This window comes from Moschus berezovskii, chromosome 5 (assembly GCF_049115385.1).
Source record: "Moschus berezovskii isolate FMDL1 chromosome 5, NW_MosBer_1.0, whole genome shotgun sequence".
In the NCBI taxonomy this organism is placed as follows: domain Eukaryota; kingdom Metazoa; phylum Chordata; class Mammalia; order Artiodactyla; family Moschidae; genus Moschus; species Moschus berezovskii.
Genome location: NC_142464.1, coordinates 29146514 through 29171669, shown reverse-complemented (window position 1 = coordinate 29171669; position 25156 = coordinate 29146514). Strand labels below are relative to the sequence as shown.

Sequence of the window (25156 nt, the reverse complement as noted above, 5' to 3'; positions counted from 1 at the left end):
ATGAAAGACCATATGAAGAAAGCCACGTGAATGAGCCCAGAAGAAACAACAGAAAAACTTTCTAGTCAAAACACAGAATGGTGAGAAATAATAAATCATTATTGACTTTAGCCATTAAATTTGTGGTTGACTTGTAGCGCAGGAAGATAATCTAGTCTGCTGTGACAGACTGCTATTGTCTCTCAACGTCCTTTCTTCTTCTCTTGCTTTAGTATTACAACTCCCAAGTTTTGACTTAGTACCTTGCCACACAGGCAAGGACTGTATTTCCTAGCCTTAGAGGTCTGGCCATGCGACTACATTTTGGCCAAAAGAGGAAATGATGGATGCAACTTCTGTGACATGCCCTTAAAAAGAAGAGGTATACTGTTTTTCCATTTCCCATTCCCAGATATATCTTGGCAGGAGGTGAAACAACCATCTTAGGCCATGAAATAGAAGCCACGATATTGAGTATAGCAGATTAACAAGATAGAATGAGGGTGGATCCCTAACACCTGATGCTGCTGTATCAACCGTGAACTGATTATCTCTGAAATGTTACAAGAGAAAAAAATAAACTTTCATCTTAAGTTATTATTATGTTGGCCTTTAAGCAACCAAATCTATATCCCAAGTAATATGTATTTTCCATTATTTCTTCCATAGTTATATACAAATACACGTGTGTATATATCTACAAATATAAATATTTTGTGTGTAAACATACACACACACAAACATGTAAACATTTATGTGTTCTGCTGCTGCTGACTTATAGACTGGGATCACATTATACACACTTTTCTTCATCTTGCTTTTTCTCATTTAGCAGTAGTATCTTGTGGAAATCACACACAATTCAACTCATACTGCTTTAATTTATTCCTTTTGTTGGATATAAAAACTGTAATTCACTCAACCATTTCCCTAATAATGAGCTTTCACTTTGCTACTTGTTTTTATCTACTATGGATGATGCTACAATGAATATTCTTATAGATAGATCCTTACATATTTTAAGGGCTTCCCTTGTAGCTCAGCTAGTAAAGAATCTGCCTGCAATGCAAGAGACCCTGGTTTGATTCCTGGGTCGGGAAGATCTGCTGCAGAAGGGATAAGCTACCCACTTCAGTATTCTTGGCTTCCCTGGTGGCTCAGGTGGCAAAGAATCCGCCCACAATGAGGGAGACTTGGGTTCGCTCCCTGGTTTGGGAAGATCCCCTGGAGAAGGGAACAGCTACCCACTCCGGTATTCTGGCCTGGAGAATTCCATGGACTGTATATATCCATGCAGTCACAAAGAGTAGGACACAACTGAGTGATTTTCACTTACATATTTTATACCTATTGGACAGATTCCCAAGAAAGATAAGGCTAGGACAAAAGATATTTCTAGTTTAAAACATTTTAACACAGGTTGCCAGACTGTTTTGCAAACAGGTTGAAAAAGTTCACATTTACACCAGCATGCATGCATGTTATGCTAAGTCACTTCAGTCATGTCCTTCTCTTTGCGACCCTATGGACTGTGGCCTGCCAGGCTCCTCTGTCCATGGGGATTCTCCAGGCAAGAATACTGGAGTTGGTTGTCGTGCTTCCTCCAGGGGATCTTCCCAATTCAAGGATCAAAATCACGTCCTTATGTCCCCTGCATTGGCAGGAGGGTTCTTTACCACTAGCGCCACCTGGGAAGCCCATTTATACCAGCACTGTATGACAAAACTTTTCACTTGGATCCTGCCTGGCAACAGGTGCTATTGGTCATTTAACATTTGCCCAGTCTGAAAAGATTCTCACTTAATTTCATAACAGGAGAAATGCACAGTAAAACTACACTAAGATTAAACATTTTCACTTATCAGTCCCACATCCAAAAGTTCAATAACATACTCTAATGAAAATACTGTGGGTGCACTCGTACTTGTTTACATAACACAGGGAAATCTGGCAATATCTAGCAAAATCACACATATATACAAACCCTCTGACGGAACAATCTTATTTCTGTGAAATCTTAAACATGTGAGACAAAAGTATACACAGTATTATCCATTACCACATTGTTTTCAAAGGCAAAAGACTGAAATCAAAGCAAACATCCATTGTAAAGGGTTGGTAAAATAAATTCTGGCATTCCTGTAGTGGAATTTATTCATAGTGGAATACTATGCAGCTGTTAAAAGGATGAGGACTCTCATTATGAGCTACTTAAATAACTGAGTTATCAAATATAGCACATTATTATAACCTTTGTTTCTTTTGTTTTTTAAACAAAGGAGAATAAACTTGTATAAAAAAGCTATGGGAAATACATGAGAAACTAATGAAGTGGTTGTGAGACAGGTAGTATTGGCAGAGGAAATGGCTGTAAGAGAGATAAGTGTGGGGAAGCTTCAACTCAAAACATAAATACCTATCTATCTAGATACACACACACACACATATACACATTACCATCTGAATGAATTACTCCTCTAAAAGAAAAAGAAAAATAGTTCTAGTATTTCCCAAGATTCCTTTATGTGATTTCTATCGAGTCAATTTACCTATCTGATCCTCCTTCTTCAACTGTAAAACAGGGATAAGATCTGCTTCACCATGATTTGGTGAGCACTACCGTAGGTCTGTGCTTAGCCAAGAGCCTGTCACACAATAGGCACTTAATAAATACTAGTTAACTAATGGTTTGCCAATCTGTTATACAGGCCTGAATTTGGCGTCTCACTACTTTTACTTGCATTATCCTGATTTCTTCTGATTTTGAGCAACTTTTCATATTTGGATTTATTCTTTGCTGAATTCATATTCTTTGCCCACCCATTTTCTATAGAAGTGCTTGTTCCCTTGATGTGAATTTTAAAGAGCTCTTTTCATATTAAAGATGTTAAATCTCACCATATATATTTTTTAAAATTTAGTCTATGTCTATTAATTTTAAATGTTTACATCTTTTTGCATACAAGCTATTTTTTATACTGACAAATGTCTATCTTTCTAAAGAAGAATGTGTGTTCTGCTGCTACTGTGTGAAATATTCTATAGCTGTCAATTAGATCCAATTGACTGATGGTACTACACAGTTCAACTACTGAATATATCCTCACTGATTTTCTGCCTGCTAGATTTATTACTTATTAAAAGAGGGGTGATGAAATCTCAAGTTATAATAGTGCATCTGTCTATTTCTCCTTGCAGTTCTATCAGGTTTTGCCTTAGCTGCTTTAATGCTCTGTTGTTAAGACATACACACATTAAAGGCTGGTATATCTTTTTGAAGCACTGACCTCTTTACATAATGCCCTTTCCTATCACTGATAGTTTTCCTTGTTTTGAAGTCTGTTTTGTCTGAATACAGCCACTACAGTTTTCTTTTGCTTAGTATTAGCATAGTAGATCTTTCTCCAATCTTTAACTGTGTCTTTATATTTTAAGTGGATTTCCTGGGACTTCCCTGGCAGTTCAGTGGTTAAGACTCCAAGATTCCAGTGCAGGGAGCATGCCACAAGTAAAGAAATGCCTTTGTGCCGCAACTAGGGAAGCCCAAGCACGTGCCACAACTAAGACCCAATGCTGCCAAATAAATAAGATCACCGTAAGCACGGGGTTTCTAAGGCGAAAAGGTGGCTTCTAAAAAAACTTCAAAGATCTGTATAGAATAAAACTCTTCATTATATCTGCATACATAGATTTTGTATCTATTTTTTTAAACAAAGTAATCTATTTTATTTAAGCCACTGGTATTTTGATCTCTGTGTGTGTGTGTATTAGTCGTAGCTGTGTCCTGTGTCCAACTCTTTGTGAGCCCATGGACTGTAGCCCGCCAGGCTCCTCTGTCCATGGAATTCTCCAGGCAAGAATACTGGAGTGGTTTGCCATTTCCTTCTCCAGTATTTACTTTTATAATCTTTTCCTAGTCAATGACTTCAAAAGTGGCATCTCAATACACACTCACAGATTCTATTATAGGATAGAAAGCCTTTTATCCAAGTTCACTCTACCATGTCTCTAGGAATTTTCTATTAGGCGCTTGTGTATATTGTTTGTTTTAAGCACCACAAGTATTATGGAAAATGATTTTTAAAGTTTTACCAGTTGTTATTAATTTTAAAATTCCAGTTTTATTTCTCTAGTTTTGCTTTTATTTCCAGTTTGCTGCATTTCCTCTTCCTCTTAACGCTGTGGGTAAGACAGGACAGTTAAAACGTGGTTCCTCAAAAGAAAGGAGAAGTATAAAAATGCCAAACACCAAAATCAAAATCCTCTTTTAAAAAAAGTTTTGTTTATCCCTTAAAAATTTTTTAACACATAAACTGACAGATTTAAATAATTTTTTAAAAAAGATTTGCTTAGTTGTTCATGTAATAATCATTCATTTGAGCCCAGGAGGGTAAGTCTCCTCTCAATCTAGTGAAACATTATTAGGTATCCCATTAATTTCACCTTACTGTTCCAGTCTATCAATCTGCAATTCCTTTTCCTTTTCTTTTACTTTGGGCTTATTTCCTTGATCACATGTCCTACTTCTTGGTTTGTCATGTAAGTGGTACACATCCTTCATTAGTTTCTTTAGAAAGGATGCGTGAACTGCATATTTGAGACCTTTTAGGATTGAAAATGAAAGAAGGTGAAAGAGGAGAGTGAAAAGGTTGGCTTGAAGCTCAACATTCAGAAAACAAAGATCATGGCATCTAGACCCATCACTTCATGGGAAATGGATGGGGTAACAGTGGAAACAGTGTCAGACTTTATTTTTTGGGGCTCCAAAATCACTGCGGATGCTGATTGCAGCCATGAAATTAAAAGACACTTACTCCTTGGAAGGAAAGTTATGACCAACCTAGATAGTATATTAAAAAGCAGAGACATTACTTTGCCAACAAAGGTCCGTCTAGTCAAGGCTATGGTTTTTCCCGTGGTCATGTATGGATGTGAGTTGGACTGTGAAGAAAGCTGATTGCCGAAGAATTAATGCTTTTGAACTGTGGTGTTGGAGAAGACTCTTGAGAGTCCCTTGGACTGCAGGAAGATCCAACCAGTCCATTCTAAAGGAGATCAATCCTGGGTGTTCATTGAAGGACTGATGCTAAAGCTGAAACTGCAATACTTTGGCCACCTCATGCGACGAGCTGACTCACTGGAAAAGAGTCTGATGCTGTGAAGGATTGGGGGCAGGAGGAGAAGGGGACGACAGAGAATGAGATGGCTGGATGGCATCACCGACTCGATGGACATGAGTTTGCGTGAACTCCAGGAGTTGGTGATGGACAGTGAGGCCTGGCGTGCTGTGATTCATGGGGTCGCAAAGAGTCGGACACGACTGAGCGACTGAACTGAACTGAGGATTGAAAATAACTTCTTTTAGCCTTGTATCTGAGAAACAGCATGGCCTGTACAGAACTCTAAATTATAAGTAATTTTCCTTCAGAATTTTGGAGCATTGCTCCATTACCCTTTTGCTTCCAGAGTTGTTACTGAGAAGTCTAACACATCCATCTCTCTATGCATCACATGAAATCTGTTTTTTCTCTCTACAAACTTAGAACAATCTACTCTGTGTCTCTCTACTTGTTATCTTTACAGAGTAGAGAAAGGCGGAGATACACAGGAAAAAAGCTCCAGAAATAAGCATGGGGTCCCCTTAAGCATTTTATGCTTAGAGCTATCTTAATTACCCACCCCCACCATGACAGCCACATGTGATTAGCACTGGCGCACTGCACTATCAAACACACTGTGCAGCCCTAGAGCAACCACTGTAAAAAACAAAACAAGATGCAGCTACAAGGAAAAAAGATGTGTTGATGGTGATGTAAAAATAATAATTATGATGAAAATTAGTGCTAACACTGTTGTGCACATCTATGTGCCAGGTACTGTTTCAATTGCCTCATACATATTAACTCACCGAATTAGTATATACAATACAACCTTAAGAGATAAGTATTATCTTCATTTTATAGGTTACATAATCTACCCTGGCACAGCCAGAATTCTAGTCCAAATAGTCTAGCTAAAGAAGCTTGTAATCTTAACTATTATGCTATACTACTTTCTGGTAGTAGATGCTAGTCAGTTTTTGCTGTTTATTATACTGTTTTAAAATATCTTCTCTTGACAAAATAAAAAGTGGGCTAACCCATGTTTATTTCCGTAATTTAAAAATGTATTGGTTGGTGAAATGTGAAAACCTGGAAATCACCAATTTACAGGACCAGCAGAGAGAAAGAAAATGAAAATTTGACGGAATATAACCGATGGAACAAGATCTTAGAGGATCAGTTCTAGAACATAGGGAGCTGGCAGACCTGAAGGACTGGGAAGATGCTAAGTACAGGAGGAATTATAGCCACATTCAGAGACGATGGTGAGGAAAAAATCTCTAGTAACTAAAAATCAGGGTCATCTGAGCACAAAATAAGACTGGCAGTATCAACTTAGAAGGCTTAATAAGTAAATAAGAATGGTGAAGATTTGGAGCAACTTTTGTGAGGAATGGGAAAAAAATAAATAAGCCAGGAATGAACTGACAGCTAGAAAAATAGAAATGGTCTCAACACTGAATATATTGAAGAAGTCAAAGAACAAGGTTAGAGGGAGTAACGGAGTGGACAATGTACAGACACATATAACAAGTTGTGGTTAGATGATAGGATTTCAGAGTTTAAGATCTCAAAGCCAGAGTAAATGCTCCTTCACTGATGACGATGATGATGACACTGACGATAATAACCACTTATTAAGCACACACACTAAAAACATTAATTAAATCTAGTCATAACAACCATTACTATCAGCACATTACAGAAGAGAAACTGAGGCCCTAGGGAATTTTCAGTAACATTCAAGTTTTTCATAAAACTTAATAAAATGACTCCAAAATTCATATACAGGAGGAAAGAATCTGGCATTTCCAAGGAAATAGGTGAATATTAACCATTGTTAATATCTTGCTGGGTATTAACACTTATAATAAACCTGCAGCAATTATGATAGTGTGGTAATATAATAGAGGTCATACAAATTGACCAATGGAAAAGAAAAAACAGTCCATGTATGTGTGGAAACCTGATTTGAAATCAATGACATTACAAACTATAAAAGAAAAGTCACACTGTTTAATAGTTGCTGCTAGAACAATTATTTGTTTATATATAAAATAAATAAATTAGATCTCTACCTTATGTACAAAAATAGTAGGTTGAGTTAAAAAAGAATAAAACATGAAGAATAAAAGTTTACAATTTTTAGCAAAAAGATGAATATCTTTGTGATTCTGAGGTAGGAAATGACTCCTTTTCTTTAGGAGAGGATTTCTTAAATCAGACACCCAAAGCAAAAAATATACAGGAAAAGATGAATAAATCTGATTACATTCCAACTAAATTTCAGTGTAAAAAAAGACACCATAACAAATGCCAGAGAAAAGGCATGGACTGGAAGATGACAGGCAACTAATACAACCTACAATGTATTATTATCCAGAAAACATAAATCAATGAAAAAGATGAGCAAAGCAATAGAAAAATGGACAAAGATGCCCAAAAATGTCCAGGAGGCATTTGGGATTAGCACTAGAGAATCTGGGCTGGAAATAGAGATTTGAACTGTATCAACTTACTTATCATATATTAATTCACAGAACTAGGTGAGTTTCTAGGACAGCATGTAAGGCAAGTAGAAATGTGGGCCTAGCTAGAACATAAAGCAAACAAAGGATTACCAATCCTCACTCTTCCCCTATCCAACCTGCGGCTATACAGCATGAGGGATCCTAGTTTCCCAACCAGAGATGGAACCCATGCCCCCTGCAGTGGAAGCACAGACTCTCAGCCACTGGACCACCAGGGAAGTCTGCTCACTCAAATTCTTAATACTAATAACTGCCTTAACCTTATCCACGTACTATTTTGTCTGGCTTTTTCTGATCATAACTTTAAGTCTTTTAAAGATGAGGTCTAAATATAAGAAATAAACACATGATAAAACCAGATTTTGGGACATCCCTGGTGGTCCAGTGGTTAAGACTTTGAGCTTCTGTAGGGGGTGTGGGTCTCACCTCTGTTTGGGGATCCCTCACACCATGTGACATGGCCCAATTAATTAATTAAAAAAACCCCACATTTTGTTGGGTATTACATCAGAAGATGATACTGGGGAAGATTAAGAGCAGGAGGAGAATGGGGCGACAGAGGATGAGATGGTTGGATGTCATCACCGACTCAATGGAGATGAGTTTGAGCAAACTCCAGGAGATAATGAAGGACAGGAAAGCCTGGTGTGTTGCAGTCCATGGGGTCACAGAATTGGAGGTCACTTAGCAACTTAACAACAACATCAGAAAGTGGTCAGATAAGCCTGCCACTTCTATCTGTAATAATTACCTTCAGCTCCTCTAATTTATGTTCTGCCAAGAAGGTAGGGTGGAAATAAAATGCAAATTTAAAAATAAAGCAAAACAGGACTTAAAATTTAAAGCAAAGGGAATGTAAGAAAACGTTCCCTAAAATGCACAATAAGGGTTTTTTAATTGGTGGGGTTAGGAACTATCTCCTTTTATACATTATACCTATATATATAATTATTTAATGCATCAGAAATAGCTAATGTATGTCTGCACATCTTGAAATTTTAAGACAAAAAAAGAAAAATGCTTCATCCATATAGACTTCTATTCACTGCATTTCTTCTACTTGGAAATAGCAAAACAGTTATCCACCGCTCAAAGAAGTCAGTCACAAAAGAACTACACAGAGGATAATTTCACTACAGAGAGGATAATTTCTTTTATATGATGTAAGAACATGTCAAGCAGAATAGTGGTGGTGGTGGTAAGAGGATGATGAGCAGGGACACAGACTCTATGGTGTGTTTGGTGTTTTCTGAATATGTGGATCTGGGTATTGGTTACATTGAATTGGTCATTTGGCACTCGAGCATTTTATTATATACCTCTTAACTGAGGTATGTATTTCTTAATCCTTTAAAGCAAAACTTCTTAGAGGCCTCAGGGATCTCACTCAACAAGTGAGATATCAAGACAACAAAGCCTCTAAATAAGAAACGAAGATTTAGTGGCCTCTCTAAGCTTTTCTTCCCCTAATGGCCCCACTCCCTCAAACCACCCTGCCTCAACCACCTCTCAAAAGATCAGTCTTAAGGACAAGGACATTGAGATCATCATTTTTAGGATAAACAAGCACCAGGGTCCTTCTTCCACTAAATCAAAAGTAAGCTCCCATGAGTAAACTGAAAGGAATCTGAATGTAAACACCAACCTTTCAATCAGCACTTTGTATATCATCTATATGCTGTGATTCATGGGGTCGCGGAGAGTCGGATATGACTGAGCGACTGAACTGAACTGAACTGATACTACCCGAGCTCATGAACATGAATCTGTATCTAAACATCTTAGTAGAAATTTCCATTATAATTTTACTTTGACAATTTTGACCAGGGTAAAATGACAGAAAATCGATTGATCTAGATTTCAATTATCTTACTGATGATGATTTTTTTAGTGAAGGACGATAACAAATATTAAATTTAAACAGTCCAGAGAATGAAAAGTTTCTTTAAAAAAATTCCTTTTCACTTTAGGATGAAATACTAAGAGAAAAAATTTTTAAAACTTACATATTAACAATTGGTTGTTACATTTTAAGTCATACAAGGTGAAATATTGGCCCTTGTGCAGTTCATTGTTCTATGTTGTTGGTCAAGCAGGGTTCAGAACGGAAATGAGGCTGGGTTATTAAGATAAAAATACACAACATGCAATCAGCAAGTGCATTACTTCGGATACTTTAAAAACATGAAACAAAGTCATGTCAAGGAAGGTGCTTCAAGAGACTGAAGCTATCTCCTTTCTCTCTTTATTTTTTCGGTGTTAATAAACCTAAATAAAATTAAAGCTCTCCGAGGATACTTTAGTTTGTAGCAGAAGCCCTACAACATGAAACAAAGGAAACCCTAAATCTTCATATTCTTTTACCACTTTCCCAGTTTTATTTAACCGGAAAAAAAAAATTGATCTACAGAAGAATTATCTACTGAAAATAGATATCTAAGTAAGGACTAACGGGTCTGGTCTGAGTCAAGGCCTCGGAGCAGGATGGCACTAAACAGCCAAGAAGCAAGGCTGTGAGCAGTGCCTAGCATAGGTATCTTCTTTCTTAAAAAAAAAAAAGCCAGATTTGTAGAAGGGAGAGAGCGAAATTAGGCACTGCGGGGGTTCGGGGAAAAGGGTGCGCTAAGGAGAATTTGCAATTCTGGGGTCGTGGCTGGGACAAGACCGCCCGAGGTAAAAAGAGACAAGAAAAACTCACTTTTGAAAGGCACCTTCCGGTTACAGAGTACTCTTACGTGCTTTGCCTCCTGGGACACAGTAGCCTTTCCTGGGCCTCGGGACGTGAAAGGCCCACCGCGAAGGCCCTCTTCCACCTCACGGCTCAGAGGCGGGCCTCACCGCCCCGCGGCCGCCGCGGGGCGCGCACGTCACCCGCCCGCCGCCAATCGGCGCCCGGCAGCTCACCTCTGCGCGCAGGGACCCCAGCCCCGCCCCGCCCCGGCCCGCGTCCGCAGAGCGCGCCGGTCGGCCGCGTCCGCGCTCGGCGCAGGCGCAGCAGCTCCGCCCGAGAGCCGCGGGAGTCGGGCGCGGAGCGGACGCCGCTGGCCAGGATGGTGCTGGAGAGCGTGGCCCGCATCGTAAAGGTGCAGCTCCCCGCGTATCTGAAGCGGCTCCCAGTGCCCGAGAGTATTACCGGGTTCGCCCGGCTCACAGGTAATCCTAGCCTTCAGCCGGTCCCCATCCTTGCAGGCTGCCCCAGGCGGAGGGTGGGGGCGGGCATCTGAAAGTCCCCCGGCCGAGGGGCGGGGCGGCGCCTGGCGGCTGGCGCGTGACCTGGGATCCCTCTCCAGTGTTCTTGCCTGGAGGATCCCGCGGACGGAGGAGACTGCTGAGCTGCAGTCCGTGGTTTCGCAAGCAGTCGGACGGGACTGAGCACAGCACCCCCACTACCACTCTCACTGCAGTCGCGGGGTAGGTGGGCACGCGCCGGCTCTGCATCCTCGGAGTGTATGTGAGGCCACATCTTGGGACTTGGCGGCCCCTGTGCTTATCCTCGTGTCTGTCTGCAGTGTCTGTCCGTGTTGGGAGACCAAGGTTTTTGCAGAGAAGGTGCTGAGATGGGAACAGGCCCATTTTTTTTCGTCTCCGTCGCTCCCTGCAATACTGCTTGTTTATTTTAACGAAGGAAAAGTCGTTCTTATCCAAGGCTCAGAGGCTCTGTGTATCAGGCCGTCCCAGCTCTTGGCTGAGTTTGACCCACATAGTGTGGGTGTGACTGTGTGAGAGAAACATACATATACATAATATGTATTTGGTGGTTTTATTTACTAACAAAATTAGAAAATTCCAGTTCCATAGGGGAGAGTCAACCTGTCACGGGGTCATTTGAGGTCATCACCGTAACTATGGGCCTGGAAGCAATTTAGTTTACTCGAGTTGGAGGAAAGATACTTTTGCTAGTATGACAGACCAAAAATTAGAAAGTGATGACATGTAATATTTGCACTTAAGTTCCCTCCTTTACAAGATAGTACCCACAGTGCGGGATTTCATATCTAAAAGATGAACATTTCCAGAATGCAGCCAAAACTTGGATTTTCTTGGGTTCTGAGCTTTACAATGCAAGTGAGATAAGGGTAAACCAGACTCAGGGACTGATTAGGATGATGGCGGGGGAGGGGAGTGGGGAAGCCGGTTATTGATAAAGCAAACATTGAACTCATATGTTCTGACTGATTACCAGGGAATGTAAGCATGAATTAAGATAACTTTGAGGTAAATAGGGCTGCTTCTGGAGCAGTTTAGAGATCTGTGGTAGCTGACTTAAAATGCAGTATTTGGAAGGCTGACAGGTAGAAGAAAAATAAGATGTATTTTGTGTAGACAAGAAGACAACTAGGGCCAAGTTAGTGATAGTGATTTGAACATGGATTTTAGTTGCATGTTAAAGGAATTATTTTTTTATTTTAATTAGAGAATACTTTACCTTAATAGGGTGCTTTGAGAGCTATTCCCTCTCAGAGATTTAAAAAAACAAAAGGCAGTGTCTGGTGGTGGATAGGTAAGATGTGGTAAACTAGATCTAAATCTAGTTCTAAATCTAGAGATTCTTTAAATAATAATCACAGACATTTGCTTTACTGACAAATGGATTGTGAAAATTTAACATTTTTAGGTGTTAAAAGGTTTGACAGAAAGTATGTAATTGAGTAGAGTGGTAACTGAGTAATACACACTAAAAAAAATCTACCCATGAGGAGTAACATATAAGTAACATAAGATGAAAAAGCTTTCAGATCAAGTGTTCATAAACATCTTAGTCCTCTTTTGATTTTACTAGTTTATTCTGATGGATTACAGCAATTATGTAATATTTTGACTTCTTCTTCCCTTATTTTTTTACATCACAGTAGGCCTAACCATTCCCCTGCAGCTGAAAGTTTTGAATGTTTTTAATATATATTTATTCAAATGTTCAGTGGGTAAGTAGCCCTCTACCAATTAGTTTTTCCTTCTTTAAATTACACCTTTAAATGTATTCATTAAATGGTAATAACACATCAAAAGGATACAATCGTTTTGTGACATTTGTTCCCAGTTGTCAACTTACTTTCTTAATAATTTGCGTAAATTAACCGATGAGTTTTTAGCAGTCAAGAAAGAAAAAAAAAAAATCCCCTTACTCCCATGCCAACCTGTGCGTGCTAAGTCAACTCTTTGCTACCCTATGGACTGTAGCCTGCCAGGCTTCTCTGTCCATGGGATTATCCAGGCAACAGTGGGTTGCCATTTCCTTCTCGGGGGGATCTTTCCAACACAGGGATCAAACCCAGGTCTCCTGCAGCTCCTGCATTGCAGGTAGATTCTTTACCCTGAGCCACCAGGGTGAACCCAGTTTAACCTTAATTATGTGTGTTGATTCTGATTGTGGCTGGTTTTATATTAAAGTTTTCCATAAATAGAGTGTCGATGAAGGAGACTGGAAGGTATGATATTTGACTTAATGACTAGAAGACTTTCAAATTTTCTTTTTCCTTCTCAAGAAATTCTGTCAACAAATATTTAATTCCTAGTAAGGCATTAAGGAGACTCAACCTAAACCTTTTCCCTCTTGAATAAATAATATATAGTAGTTTCCTCTTTGATGCTCTTATTAAATACTTAATGTGAAGAATGATTCTCAGAAATAATGACAACTCTGATAAATATCTTTATAGTGCATATTTAACTGTTGCATTACAGTGTGTCTACATTTTAGTTCTCATTGTAATGTCCATTTGTTTAGGAAATGATGTTTGTAATAATTACTTTACAAAAAATGAGACAGTCTGCTTTGCACTGGACAATGATAATGTAACAGTGGCAGAATCTATTTTGGAGCACTATGGAAGAAAAACTTGAATGACCAGTTTCCTCTCTGAGCTGCTTCTCTTGATTAGATTGTAATAGCTAGTGACATTTGGATGTCTTGAATGAACTCCTTTTAGAATCCATCTTAGACCTTTTTTTGTTGAAAATCTGGAAGATAACTTTTCAAAATAAATTGTTTAAAATGTCTACCAGATCAAAAATATTTTCATTTCTTCTCTATGATAATTAGAGCAAAAAAAAAAAAAGTTACAGTTCACATTATTGTTGCCTGCTTTTCCTTCCCTATTTAGATCCAGTGGTGTTTAAAGCAATTGACTTGCTCATGATGACTCTGCATTCTTAGCAAACACTTGGAGATCCTTAATTACTGTAAATTATTTATAGACAGCCCTTACCTGTCAAAACAACTTTGTTAGAAACCTCTGTTTAGGTTACATTGTTAAGAGTGAGCCTTTTAAGGTAAATTAGTATAATTCCCCCTTTGAAAGTATATTGTATTCAAATATATTAACCTTTAAAAATCCTTTTCCTGTCATACAACCTTTTAAAATAGAATAACAAAAAGCTTCCCATTCAAAAGTCAAAAAAGTTTACTTCTAGATTTAAAAGCTAGTTGTGAAACTTTGAATATAGTAGTTCTTCCCCACTTAAAAAGCAAGTTTCTTTGAAACGTAATGGTTTTACTCTTAAAGCATGAATCCTTAGACTGTAATATTTTTCCCAGAGTAACACAAACATGTCAGAGCTGACACTTTCAAGAGGATTAGCTCTAGAAAGGACCAGTTTTGAGCAAAGAATTAAAGAAGTAGAACAGAATTGAAAGCATTTATCCACAGAAAGACTTATACAAGCATGTTCATAGCAGCCTTATTCATAATAATCCCAAGTTGGAAGCAGCCCAGGTACCCACCATCAGGAGAGTGGATAAACAAATTATGGTATATTCATGGAATGGAGTACTGATTAGTAATAAAAAAGAATGATTTACTGATCTTCTGCATGAATCTCAAAAATTTAATAAAAAGCCTTTGTCTATAGGAATCAGTGGTGGGGAGATAGACTGGAAGGGGGCTGAGTGCTATGCTTAGTCGCTCAGTTGTGTCTGACCCTTTGTGATCCCATGGACTGTAGCCTGCCAGGCTCCTCTATCCATGGGGATTCTTCAGGCAACAATACTGGGGTGGGTTGCCATTTCCTCCTCCAGGGGATCTTCCCGACCCAGGGACCGAACCCAGGTTTCCCGCATAGTGGGTGAATTCTTTACTGTCTGAGCCACCAGGGAATCCCAAGAAAACTTGAGTAGAGTGGGTAGCCTACCCATTCTCCAGGGGAACTTCCCAACCCAGAAATTGAACTGAGGTCTCCAGCATTGGAAGCAGAGTCTTTACCAGCTGGGCTACCCCAGAAGTCCAAACCCACTCCAGTATTCTTGCCTGGAGAATCCCATGGACAGAGGAGCCTGGCAAGCTACAGTCCATAAGGTCCCAAAGAGTTGGACATGACTGAAGCAACTAGGTGGGATCAAATGCTTCTGTCTCCTGCATTGGCAGGCGGGTTCTTTACCACTAGTGCCACTTTGGAAGCCCCTCAGTGGAGGCTACAACAGGGTCTTTAGTTGTCACAGCCCAGAGCTAAACCCCTGAGATGTTTGTTTTATTGTATGTAAATTTACGTCATTTTTTTTTTTTTTTTTAAAGAAATGGAACAAAAGATGAATTTTCTTAATAGGAAAGTGTAATAAATGATTAAGTTCAAGCTAAAGAGTTGCATTTATTAACATGTAAATAATAAAGTTTACTTTTAAAAGATTAATTTTATTTCAGAAAACTTTTGAGAATTTGGGAAAATATTTACACAGTTACTGTAAGTTGTAAAAGTTTTTTCCCCTTTTCCGAGGTAGACCAACTAAATTTAAAAGTCAGTGTAATTAAAAAGCTTTTATGGAGAACAATTTTGACATCATTTAAAACATTTTCTTCCATGTAACCGCTCTGCTGAATTCCTCGTGTCATCAGGTATTTGTTGAGCACTTACTATGGGACCCTGTACTATTTATAGCAGTGAGTGGAAAAAGATTTTTTTAATTGATTATTAATTTCATTTTATTGGCCCTTTGGTCCTAAATAGTCTTTAAGTGGTAATAGTAAAGCCATCCATTAAAAATATTTTCATCTTTTTATAGTTCAGAAGTGAAGTCATTTCTGTGTTTTACCCCTATTGATACATTAGAAAATATTTATGAAATTATCAGCAATCAAGTTACCAGTTTTATTTTTATGGGATCATTATATGCAACCTTTTGAAAAGGAAGAAAAAACAGCAAAATAGAAATGCAACAGTGTTACCAACTCTTGACTGGTGGGATTACAAGTTATTTTATTTTTTATACTTTTTAAAATTTTCAGATTTTATAAATTAAATGCTATTTCTGATAATCCTTAAACAATTTTAGAATGTACTGTACAAAATACACATTAAACCTAACAATTAGTAGGTAGTAGATTTCCCTTTCGGAGAAGGCAATGGCAAGCCACTCCAGTACTCTTGCCTAGAAAATCCCATGGATGGAGGAGCCTGATAGGCTGCAGTCCATGGGGTCGCTGAGGGTCGGACATGACTGAGGGACTTCACTTTCACTTTTCACTTTCACACATTGGAGAAGGAAATGGCGACCCACTCCGGTGTTCTTGCCTGGAGAATCCCAGGGACGGGGGAGCCTGGTGGGCTTCCGTCTATGGGGTCGCACAGAGTCGAACACGACTGAAGTGACTTAGCAGCAGATTTCCCTTTACAGTACCTAATATATTTGCCGTTGCTCAATATATTTCAAACAGATTCATAAGAAATAGCCAATCTTAAATTTAAAAAAATAAATTCTTGTTTATTTTATATTTCATATTTACCAAAAGTCAGCTCTAACATATAAATGATTTATTTGAGCTTTATAGGCTGTATTATTTTCCTTTATAATTTTTCCTGTACTTAAATTGAAGTTTGTCATCTTTAAAAGTAAATTTTCCCACATAAGATTGTTGTATAAATTATTTTGTTGTAGGAAATACTAGTACCTTTCATCACAGTATTACTAGTGTTTTACCAAGGAATTAAGTGTTGAAAGAGCAACATTTTCTGAAGTAAATTTTAAAACAGCATTCTATTTATTCCCTGAGATTTGTAGGTTAAGATAGGGAATGTTAAACTTAAGAATCTAAGTTAAGGTTATCATCTTTACATGTTCATTCTCTTAACTTTTTGACTTTGATTTACTCAACCTCTTGAGACGTTTAAATTTTGTAGTGTACATACTACTACTTAATGTTATACTACATTCAAAAACATTTATTAAGTACTGGTTCGAGATACTACATTGGATGTTGGGGCCAATAACAATCTGAGACATTTATTGCCTGATCTAGAAGATAAGTGTAAATAAATAATTACAGTACAGTGTGAGTGAGAAAGGGGCTGACATTTACACTGTTAAGTGTCATTCATTTGTTCATTAAGTTAAGTCACTTAAACTCATTCATTTGTTAAGTCACTCATAAAACATTTATGAGGTTCTACTTGTGCCAGGAAGTGGAACTCCTCTTCCTATAGGATTATGGAGGAATCAGCTTTGTAAACAGAGAACAGTAGTATGATAAAGGAAACTGAGGAAAAGGGGTTGAAAGCAGAGGAAAGAGCGATTGATTTGCTTTGTGAAATTGAGAAAGACTTCTGGAGGAAGCAGTATTTGACCCTAGTTTTAAAGGGTCTACATAAATGAGTCAGGTCGACCACAAGTAGAAAGGCACGGCAGACAGAAGGAATTCCTTATGCAAAGGACGCAGGTTTTGCAGGAAACCTGCCACTAGGTAATCAGTAGCTTTGACTGGCTCTAAGTACATGAGGGATGGGATATTTGTGGGTGTTGAAACTGTCAAAGTAGCCTTCCTGTGTCATAGTCATGGTACTTTGTGGAAACTGTTGGTCTACAGCAGCACCATTCAAGAGCCTTTTTGTGATGATGGAAATGTTTTCTGTGTTGTCAAACATAGTAGCCACTAGCCACACATAATAGCTCTGGGGCTATTAAAATGTGACTAGTGTGTCTTAGAAACTGAATTTTGAATTCTACTTAACTTTATTTAAATAGCCACATGTATCAGTCATGTTTTTTTGTGGTCAGTATTTTGTGATAATTGGACATCTTGGGAACCTTGCTGGCCATGGAGGTTTGCCCCCTCCCCGGACTAGCTGATGCCAAGAGATAGTAAACTACTTGCTTGTGAGCATATTTTTCATATGCAAACCAATCAATCCAAAGCCTACACTCCAAACACCTTTATCTAACTCTCACATACCAAGCAGTATTTCTGTTCTGTTCTGCTCAGTCGTGTCCGACTCTTTGCGACCCTGTGGACTGTAGTCTACCAGGCTTCTCCGTCCATGGGATTCTCCAGGCAAGAATACTGGAGTGGGTTACCATTTCCTTCTCCAGGGGATCTTCCCTGCCCTAAATCACCCAAGGCCAGATATGAGACAATGAAGGACCACATCTATAGCCCAAAGCCCACTGAGATTATTCAGGCTAGCCAATACTAAACAGTTTACTGTGCCTTACCTTGCCTTTTCTGTAAACCACAATAAAGGCTTGTGCCCTTTCCTCTCACCTTGCTCCTGACCAAGCCTCCTACTTACCTATATGGTCATGGGTGGCCTGTTGTGCTCCCTCCTCTTGTGAATTTTAAGTAAACTTTTCTTTCAAGGCAGTTGTCTCCATGTCTGTCATCTTACCATATCTGATTATCCTGGTTCCAAACAAAACAGTGTGGCTAGTGGTTACTGTCTTGGACAGCAAAGATCTATAGATAGACCCTTCACCCCAAGATACAGTTCTTTGTCATTTTCAGAATGTTAATTCATTCAGAGTGTTTCTGTGGGGTGTCTCCACTTTTGCTAAGAGACTAGAACAGATCAGCCTGACTGGCAAGATCTTACCCTTACAGGATTTCATTCTGGTGACTGAAAGATTATATCCCCAAAGATTTCTGCCATGTAGTATTGTCAGGTTGAGTCGGCAAAATATTTTTTCAGAGGAGCTGCTTCCAGTCTTTATAATCTTAATAAAAACTACCATTCACTTTTATCTTCTCTGTGCCAGGCACTCTTTATAGGTGCTGCACATATGTAAATAGGTTGTTTCATCTAGAGCTCATAACAAACCTTTGGCATGGTGTTATATCAAAAATAGCTTCGTTTTGGAAGAGTTAGTATTAAGCCAGCCTTTTAATAGTTGAATAGTAAGAACAGTTATCTCTGGAGAGTGGTTTTACTGAGAGAAGGACAGATAAAATTTTGGCTCTGTGGAATTTCGTTCATAGTGACTGAGAACAGGCTTTGTACTTAACTGTCCTGGGCTAAACCTGCTTAAGCTCCAGTTTACCCACATGAAACATGGGAATAATAATGGTGCCTACTAAATTCAGTTGTTTAGCGCAATGTTAACTGAGGTATTACAGTTGCAGTCTTAGCATAGTCTGTTCATTTATTATTCACATTTATTAGCATGCCTTAGCATATGACCTTCAATTTTTCTTTTTCTCTATTAAGCTTATTAGCAAGGTGTCAGGTTAGCACTCAGTGAATAACAAGTGATAACTCTTAAGGTCAGAAGGGATTCCCTATGGAACCCAGAAGAGGCAGCATACTAGTCAACATTTGATAAATGCATGCTGAAATATAAATATTTATTTTGGCTCCTTGGTGTGTTTCTCTCTGCAGACGTAGGAAACATTTCATTTATGTCACTTATATTCCCTATCCCCCAAAACAGTGTTGAGTACTACAAAAGGCTTTAATGAATACTTATGAAGTAAGATGTATCTAATAATGGGATTATTTAGTATGTGAAAATTTCACCTAGCTCTTTAAAATAGCTTTTACACAACACAACATTTAGGTTTTTCTATAGGAATCATCCTATGCCTTACCAAAAATGTAAATTAAAGCATTGAAGACATATTCTGTCTGAAATTATAAATCAGTGGTAAATAGTTTACAGGAAATTCTGTTGTATGATTTTAGACATGGTGGAAATGTTTTCTAAACATATAAAATTGAGTTTTATTTATAATTATGGTGATTGTAATTCCTGAAATAAAACTAAACACAAATAAACTTAGTGAGGATAATGAGATAGGATAATTGGATAGAGGATTTATTTCTGAAAACTTTGTTTTCCAGTTTCAAAAGTCTCAAGGCAGCCCACAAATAAAATAAAGTGGTCCTAGGTACTGGTTCCTTGATATTTATTCACAGTTTTCCTGATAAGTTAAGAAATTAAAGTGAGAAGTAAAGAATAAGCTGAAGGGTGAGACATGCTATTTAAGTTCTTTATAAAAATTTTTTTTAAAATTTATTTACAGTAAGTCCTTGTTGGTCATCTGTTTTAAACATAGCAGTCTGTACATGTCAGCCCCAAACTCCCAGTCCATCCCTATTTGAGTCCTTTTTCAGACTGTTAACAAATCTGTATTTTTAGTTTCAGAATGGCTTCGGTTATTGCCTTTCCTTGGCGTCCTTGCACTACTTGGCTACCTTGCGGTTCGTCCATTCCTCCCGAAGAAAAAGCAACAGAAGGATAGCTTGATTAATCTTAAAATACAAAAGGAAAATCCCAAAGTGGTGAATGAAATAAACATCGAAGATTTGTGCCTTACTAAAGCAGCTTATTGTAGGTGTTGGCGTTCTAAGACGGTAAGATGTCCATTTACACATACACTAAAATTTTGTGCAGTTAACATGGTTATGCTTCTTAAATCCCCAGTTTTGAGGTTCTGTGAGATGAGAGACTTTTCCATAGTATTCAGCACTGAAAGTTTGTTCTAAATTAAAGTTTGCCTCTTCTGATCAATATACTTCCTATATTAGAAAAGTTACAGCAGCACGGAAACTTAATTGAGCAAGTTACTTAATCCTTAATCTCTTGTCAGTTTTTTTTAATCTGATAATATTACAGAAATTTTTGAGGATTTAGTGAAATGATGTATGTATAGTACAGTACCTTCTATGTAGTATGAGCTAGTGAATGGCAGCTGTAATTATGGATGATTTTGAATATGGAAATTAAAAAGGAATTTGGTAGATGCAACTAGATTATCATATGCTGTGAATTAAGTCAGAAAAATACCATATAATATCATATATGGAATCTAAAATAAGACACAGATGAACCTACTTATGAAACAGAAACAGAATCAAGGCAGAGAACAGACTGGTGATTGCCAAGGGGGGTGGGGAGTGGGAGATTGGGGTTAACAGATAGAAGGTTTTATATATAGAATGGATAAACAACAAGGTCCTACTGTACAGCATAGAAAACTGTTCAGTATCCTATGATAAACCATAATGGAAAATAATATTTTTAAAAAAAGAATGTATATATGTGTATAACTGAATCACTTTGCTATACAGCAGTATTTAAGACAGTTTGTAAATCCATTATATTTCAATTAAAAACAAATAAATAGACAAGGAGGAGGAGTTTGGAATGATACATTGTAAGTAGTTGATGAGATCTGTTTTCTTCTGCTACTTTGGTCATAGGCTATTTGAGACTTTAAGTGCAATAATGTTCATCATGGCATCATTTATAATAAATCTTAGAAACAATCTAGATATCTGATAATAGAGGAATGATTAAAGTATGGTATAATACAAGAGTGCACACAGTAAATAGAGGAAAAAAGATACCAAATTGTTAATTATTACTTATGAGTAAGTTTTTAAAAATATATTTTAAAATGTTTTTTAAAGTATTATAGTGTGCATGAGTTTTATAGTGAGAAAACATGAAAGAATTTAATTTGAATTTAAATTATGTCCTTTAAAAATTTAAAATAATTGAAAAGGTGAGCTCAGAGTTAGAGCTCTATAAAAAATAGGAGCTTATTTTGATCCCCTTTTAAGACTATCATATTGACTTGTATGGAATCATCCAAAGCTTTTAAAATCTGCCAAATAATGAAATATTTAAATGTTAGGTTTGCTATAGTATTGGAAGGTAGTTAGCTATAGACTATATCTGTTGCTCAGAAAAGCTATCTAATGTGTTTTTTTCTCCCAAAGTAATAGACTTCTTTATAAGAACATGTCAAAAATATTTCTACTTACTGACTCATTTAAAAAATAACATTTGCAATTTTTTCCTTTCTAGTTTCCTGCCTGTGATGGTTCACATAATAAACACAATGAATTGACAGGAGATAATGTGGGTCCACTAATACTAAAGAAGAAAGAAGTGTAATAGTGATGAATTAAGATGGAATTCAGTTCTGTGCTGTAAAAAGTTATAACTATTTTTGCATTCTTTGTTTATAGATCTTTCAAATGGTGGTCTTAATTATTGCTACTGGTTGAATAATTATTTCTGCCAATTTATTTTCTTTTTACACTACTGTTTATATTTGATACTTTGTATATTCAAGCAGTCTTTATATAGAAATTAAATGACAGTTCTTTCATTCTGACTTCAAAGAATTAATGTATCTTCCTACAAAAAAATCAACATTTTTAATTTTAATTAATTGAGAAAGTTTTGGCAATGAGTGCAAAGCTGTTTGAACATCAATATTTTCAACAGAATCTATACTTTAAAAATATCTCCCTCCACTATTAAATATATATATATATTAGTACCCTTCTGTTTTGATCATTTGCAGTGATTCTTTTCCCCCTTCCATATTTCATTCTTTTTAGGTCAGTAAGAAAAATATTGCTGTCAGAATTGCTTGGTTTTCAAAGAGAAAAACTCTTTGCTTTTTAAATATTGTTCTCTATAAATGTGAATATCCGAATTTCAGATAAAACAGGAACTGGGTATAAAAAGTTTCAACAAGGAATGATTATTTACATTATAAAAGACTTGTTTATAAAAGGTTTGTTTGTGTCTGTTTACATGTGTTGTGTGTGTGTGTATCTCAGAGCCATCTGACTCCGTGACAAAGATGGGTAGGATGGCAAGAATACTTAGAGCTAAACTCATGAGCTGCTGCAATTTGAAGGTCAATTAAAAATAATGAAAAATAAAGTAAATCTGGTACGGCTGGGTTCCTTTGCTGTTCACCTGAAACTATCACAACATTGTTTGTTAATCGGCTGAACCCCAATATGAAATAGTTTCAAAAAATCTGTATTTATATTAATATGATAATAGTTCAGTGTTCAAAATTATAACTGTATAAACATTTTTCTCTTTATTACAGTGTAAACCAGTAAAACAAAATACAAAAGGTTTGCAAAATAAACTTATTGGAGAATCTTTAAAACTTTCATAGTTTTTTTAGCCTGAGTCAATTTAATTTCGTATTACAATTCTTATATTAATAGCTATCAGTCAGTTCACTGTGCTTTCTTTATATATGAAGATGGTTCAGGAGGCAGACATACTTAATTCTTCCAATAATCATCAAAGCTAATCGTTACTGTGCATTTATGTAACAGACACTGCACTAAGCATGGCACCTAGATTTTTATAAGTAGTTAATTGCATGTAATATCAAAGCTTCTATTCATTTAGGTGATCTTGAGTTTCTCGTGAACAACAGCAGGAATTTTTAAGTTAGGGTTAGAAATGTAGGTATAGTTTGGAGAAGTTTTACAAGGTGTATGTACAAAATTGTTGCTCTTTCTTCTGCCTTGAGTAGGAAGAAATACAACATTGCTCTCACTTTTGATATTTTTTTCCCTAAGACCTTTTTCTTCAACCCCCTTCTGAGGTTTCAACTGTCAGATTAACCAGTTACTTTTCCACAGTTGATCACAAGACTTGGGGAAAACGCTCCTCACCGAGACTTTGCATAGCCTGGTCCATGCTTTTCTTGAAAAGCATTCACTGCAGATCAGAGCAACATGGATTTGTACATGTTCCAGTAGTTGTCATTCTTAGATCTTACAAGAGAAGGTCAAATTTTCTCCAAATGTGGAGACTAGAATGAAACTACCAATGTTAAAATTGTTAGGTAGGAACATTTAAAAAAATTGAAAACTTTTTTCATCTCATAAAAGGTAATTCTAATACTCCAAAAATAAGGTTACACTCTCAAATAAGATATTTTTTCCTCCCCACATTTTCAGTTGTTAAAATTGGTTAAAGAAAGAAATCGTCATTTCTTTTCTAGGCCATTTCTTTCTTTAACCAATTTTAACAGTTGAAAATGTGGAGAAGAAAAAAAGGTAATACTCTTGAGTACAGCTTTTTTTCTTCCTACATTTGCACCCGAATATTTTCCCACATGAGCAGCTTCTTCAGAAGCCCTGGGCTGGTTCAGTTCAGTTCAGTTCAGTCGCTCAGTCGTGTCCGACTCTCTGCGACCCCATGAATCACAGCACGCCAGGCCTCCCTGTCCATCACCAACTCCCGGAGTTCACTCAAACTCATGTCCATCGAGTCGGTGATGCCATCCAGCCATCTCATTCTCCGTCGTCCCCTTCTCCTCCCGCCCCCAACCTTTCCCAGCATCAGAGTCTTTTCCAGTGAGTCAACTCGTCGCATGAGGTGGCCAAAGTATTGCAGTTTCAGCTTTAGCATCAGTCCCTCCAATGAACATCCAGGATTGATCTCCTCTAGAATGGACTGGTTGGATCTCCTTGCAGTATAAGGGACTCTCAAGCGTCTTCTCCAACACCACAGTTCAAAAGCATCGCTTCTTCGGCGATCAGCTTTCTTCACAGTCCAACTCTCACATCCATACATGACCACGGGAAAAACCATTGCCTTGACTAGACGGACCTTGGTTGGCAAAGTAATGTCTCTGCTTTTTAATATACTATCAAGGTTGGTCATAACTTTCCTTCCAAGGAGCAAGCGTCTTTTAATTTCATGGCTGCAATCAGCATCTGCAGTGATTTTGGAGCCCAAAAAAACGAAGTCTGACACTGTTTCCACTGTTTTTCCATCTATTTCCCATGAAGTGACGGGACCAGATGCCATGATCTTTGTTTTCTGAATGTTGAGCTTCAAGCCAACCTTTTCACTCTCCTCTTTCACTTTCATCAAGAGGCTTTTGAGTTCCTCTTCACTTTCTGCCATAAGGGTAGTGTCATCTGCATATCTGAGGTTATTGATATTTCTCCCGGCAATCTTGATTCCAGCTTGTGCTTCTTCCAGCCCAGCGTTCCTCATGATGTACTCTGCATATAAGTTACATAAGCAAGGTAGGCAATGCCAAAGAATGCTCAAACTACCGCACAATTGCACTCATCTCACACGCTAGTAAAGTCATGCTCAAAATTCTCCAAGCCAGGCTTCAGCAGTATATAAACCGTGAACTCCCAGATGTTCAAGCAGGTTTTAGAAAAGGCAGAGGCACCAGAGATCAAATTGCCAACATCCACTGGATCATGGAGAAAGCAAGAGAGTTCCAGAAAAACATCTATTTCTGCTTTATTGACTATGCCAAAGCCTTTGACTGTGTGGATCACAATAAACTGTGGAACATTCTGAAAGAGATGGGAATCCCAGACCACCTGACCTGCCTCTTGAGAAACCTGTATGCAGGTCAGGAAGCAACTGTTAGAACTGGACATGGAACAACAGACTGGTTCCAAATAGGAAAAGGTGTACGTCAGTAGCTGTTATTTTAATTACTTCTTTACATAAGCAGTGTTGCCAGTTGCTATCACTTCCTCTTGTAAGTTCACAGAATTCCATCATGTCTTAAAAAATTGACATCTAACTGAAATCTAATT

The 25156-nt window shown here is 37.6% G+C and overlaps 1 protein-coding gene across 1 annotated transcript; it reads left to right on the top strand.

Moving 5' to 3' along the window:
• The first annotated feature begins 10588 nt into the window (after positions 1–10588).
• CISD2 (CDGSH iron sulfur domain 2) lies at positions 10589–22738 on the top strand. Its single transcript, XM_055434308.2, has 3 exons — positions 10589–10765; positions 19950–20164; positions 21624–22738. The coding sequence occupies exons 1-3, from the start codon at positions 10663–10665 to the stop codon at positions 21711–21713; spliced, it is 408 nt and encodes a 135-aa protein (XP_055290283.1). The 5' UTR covers positions 10589–10662; the 3' UTR covers positions 21714–22738.
• The last annotated feature ends 2418 nt before the right edge of the window (positions 22739–25156 follow it).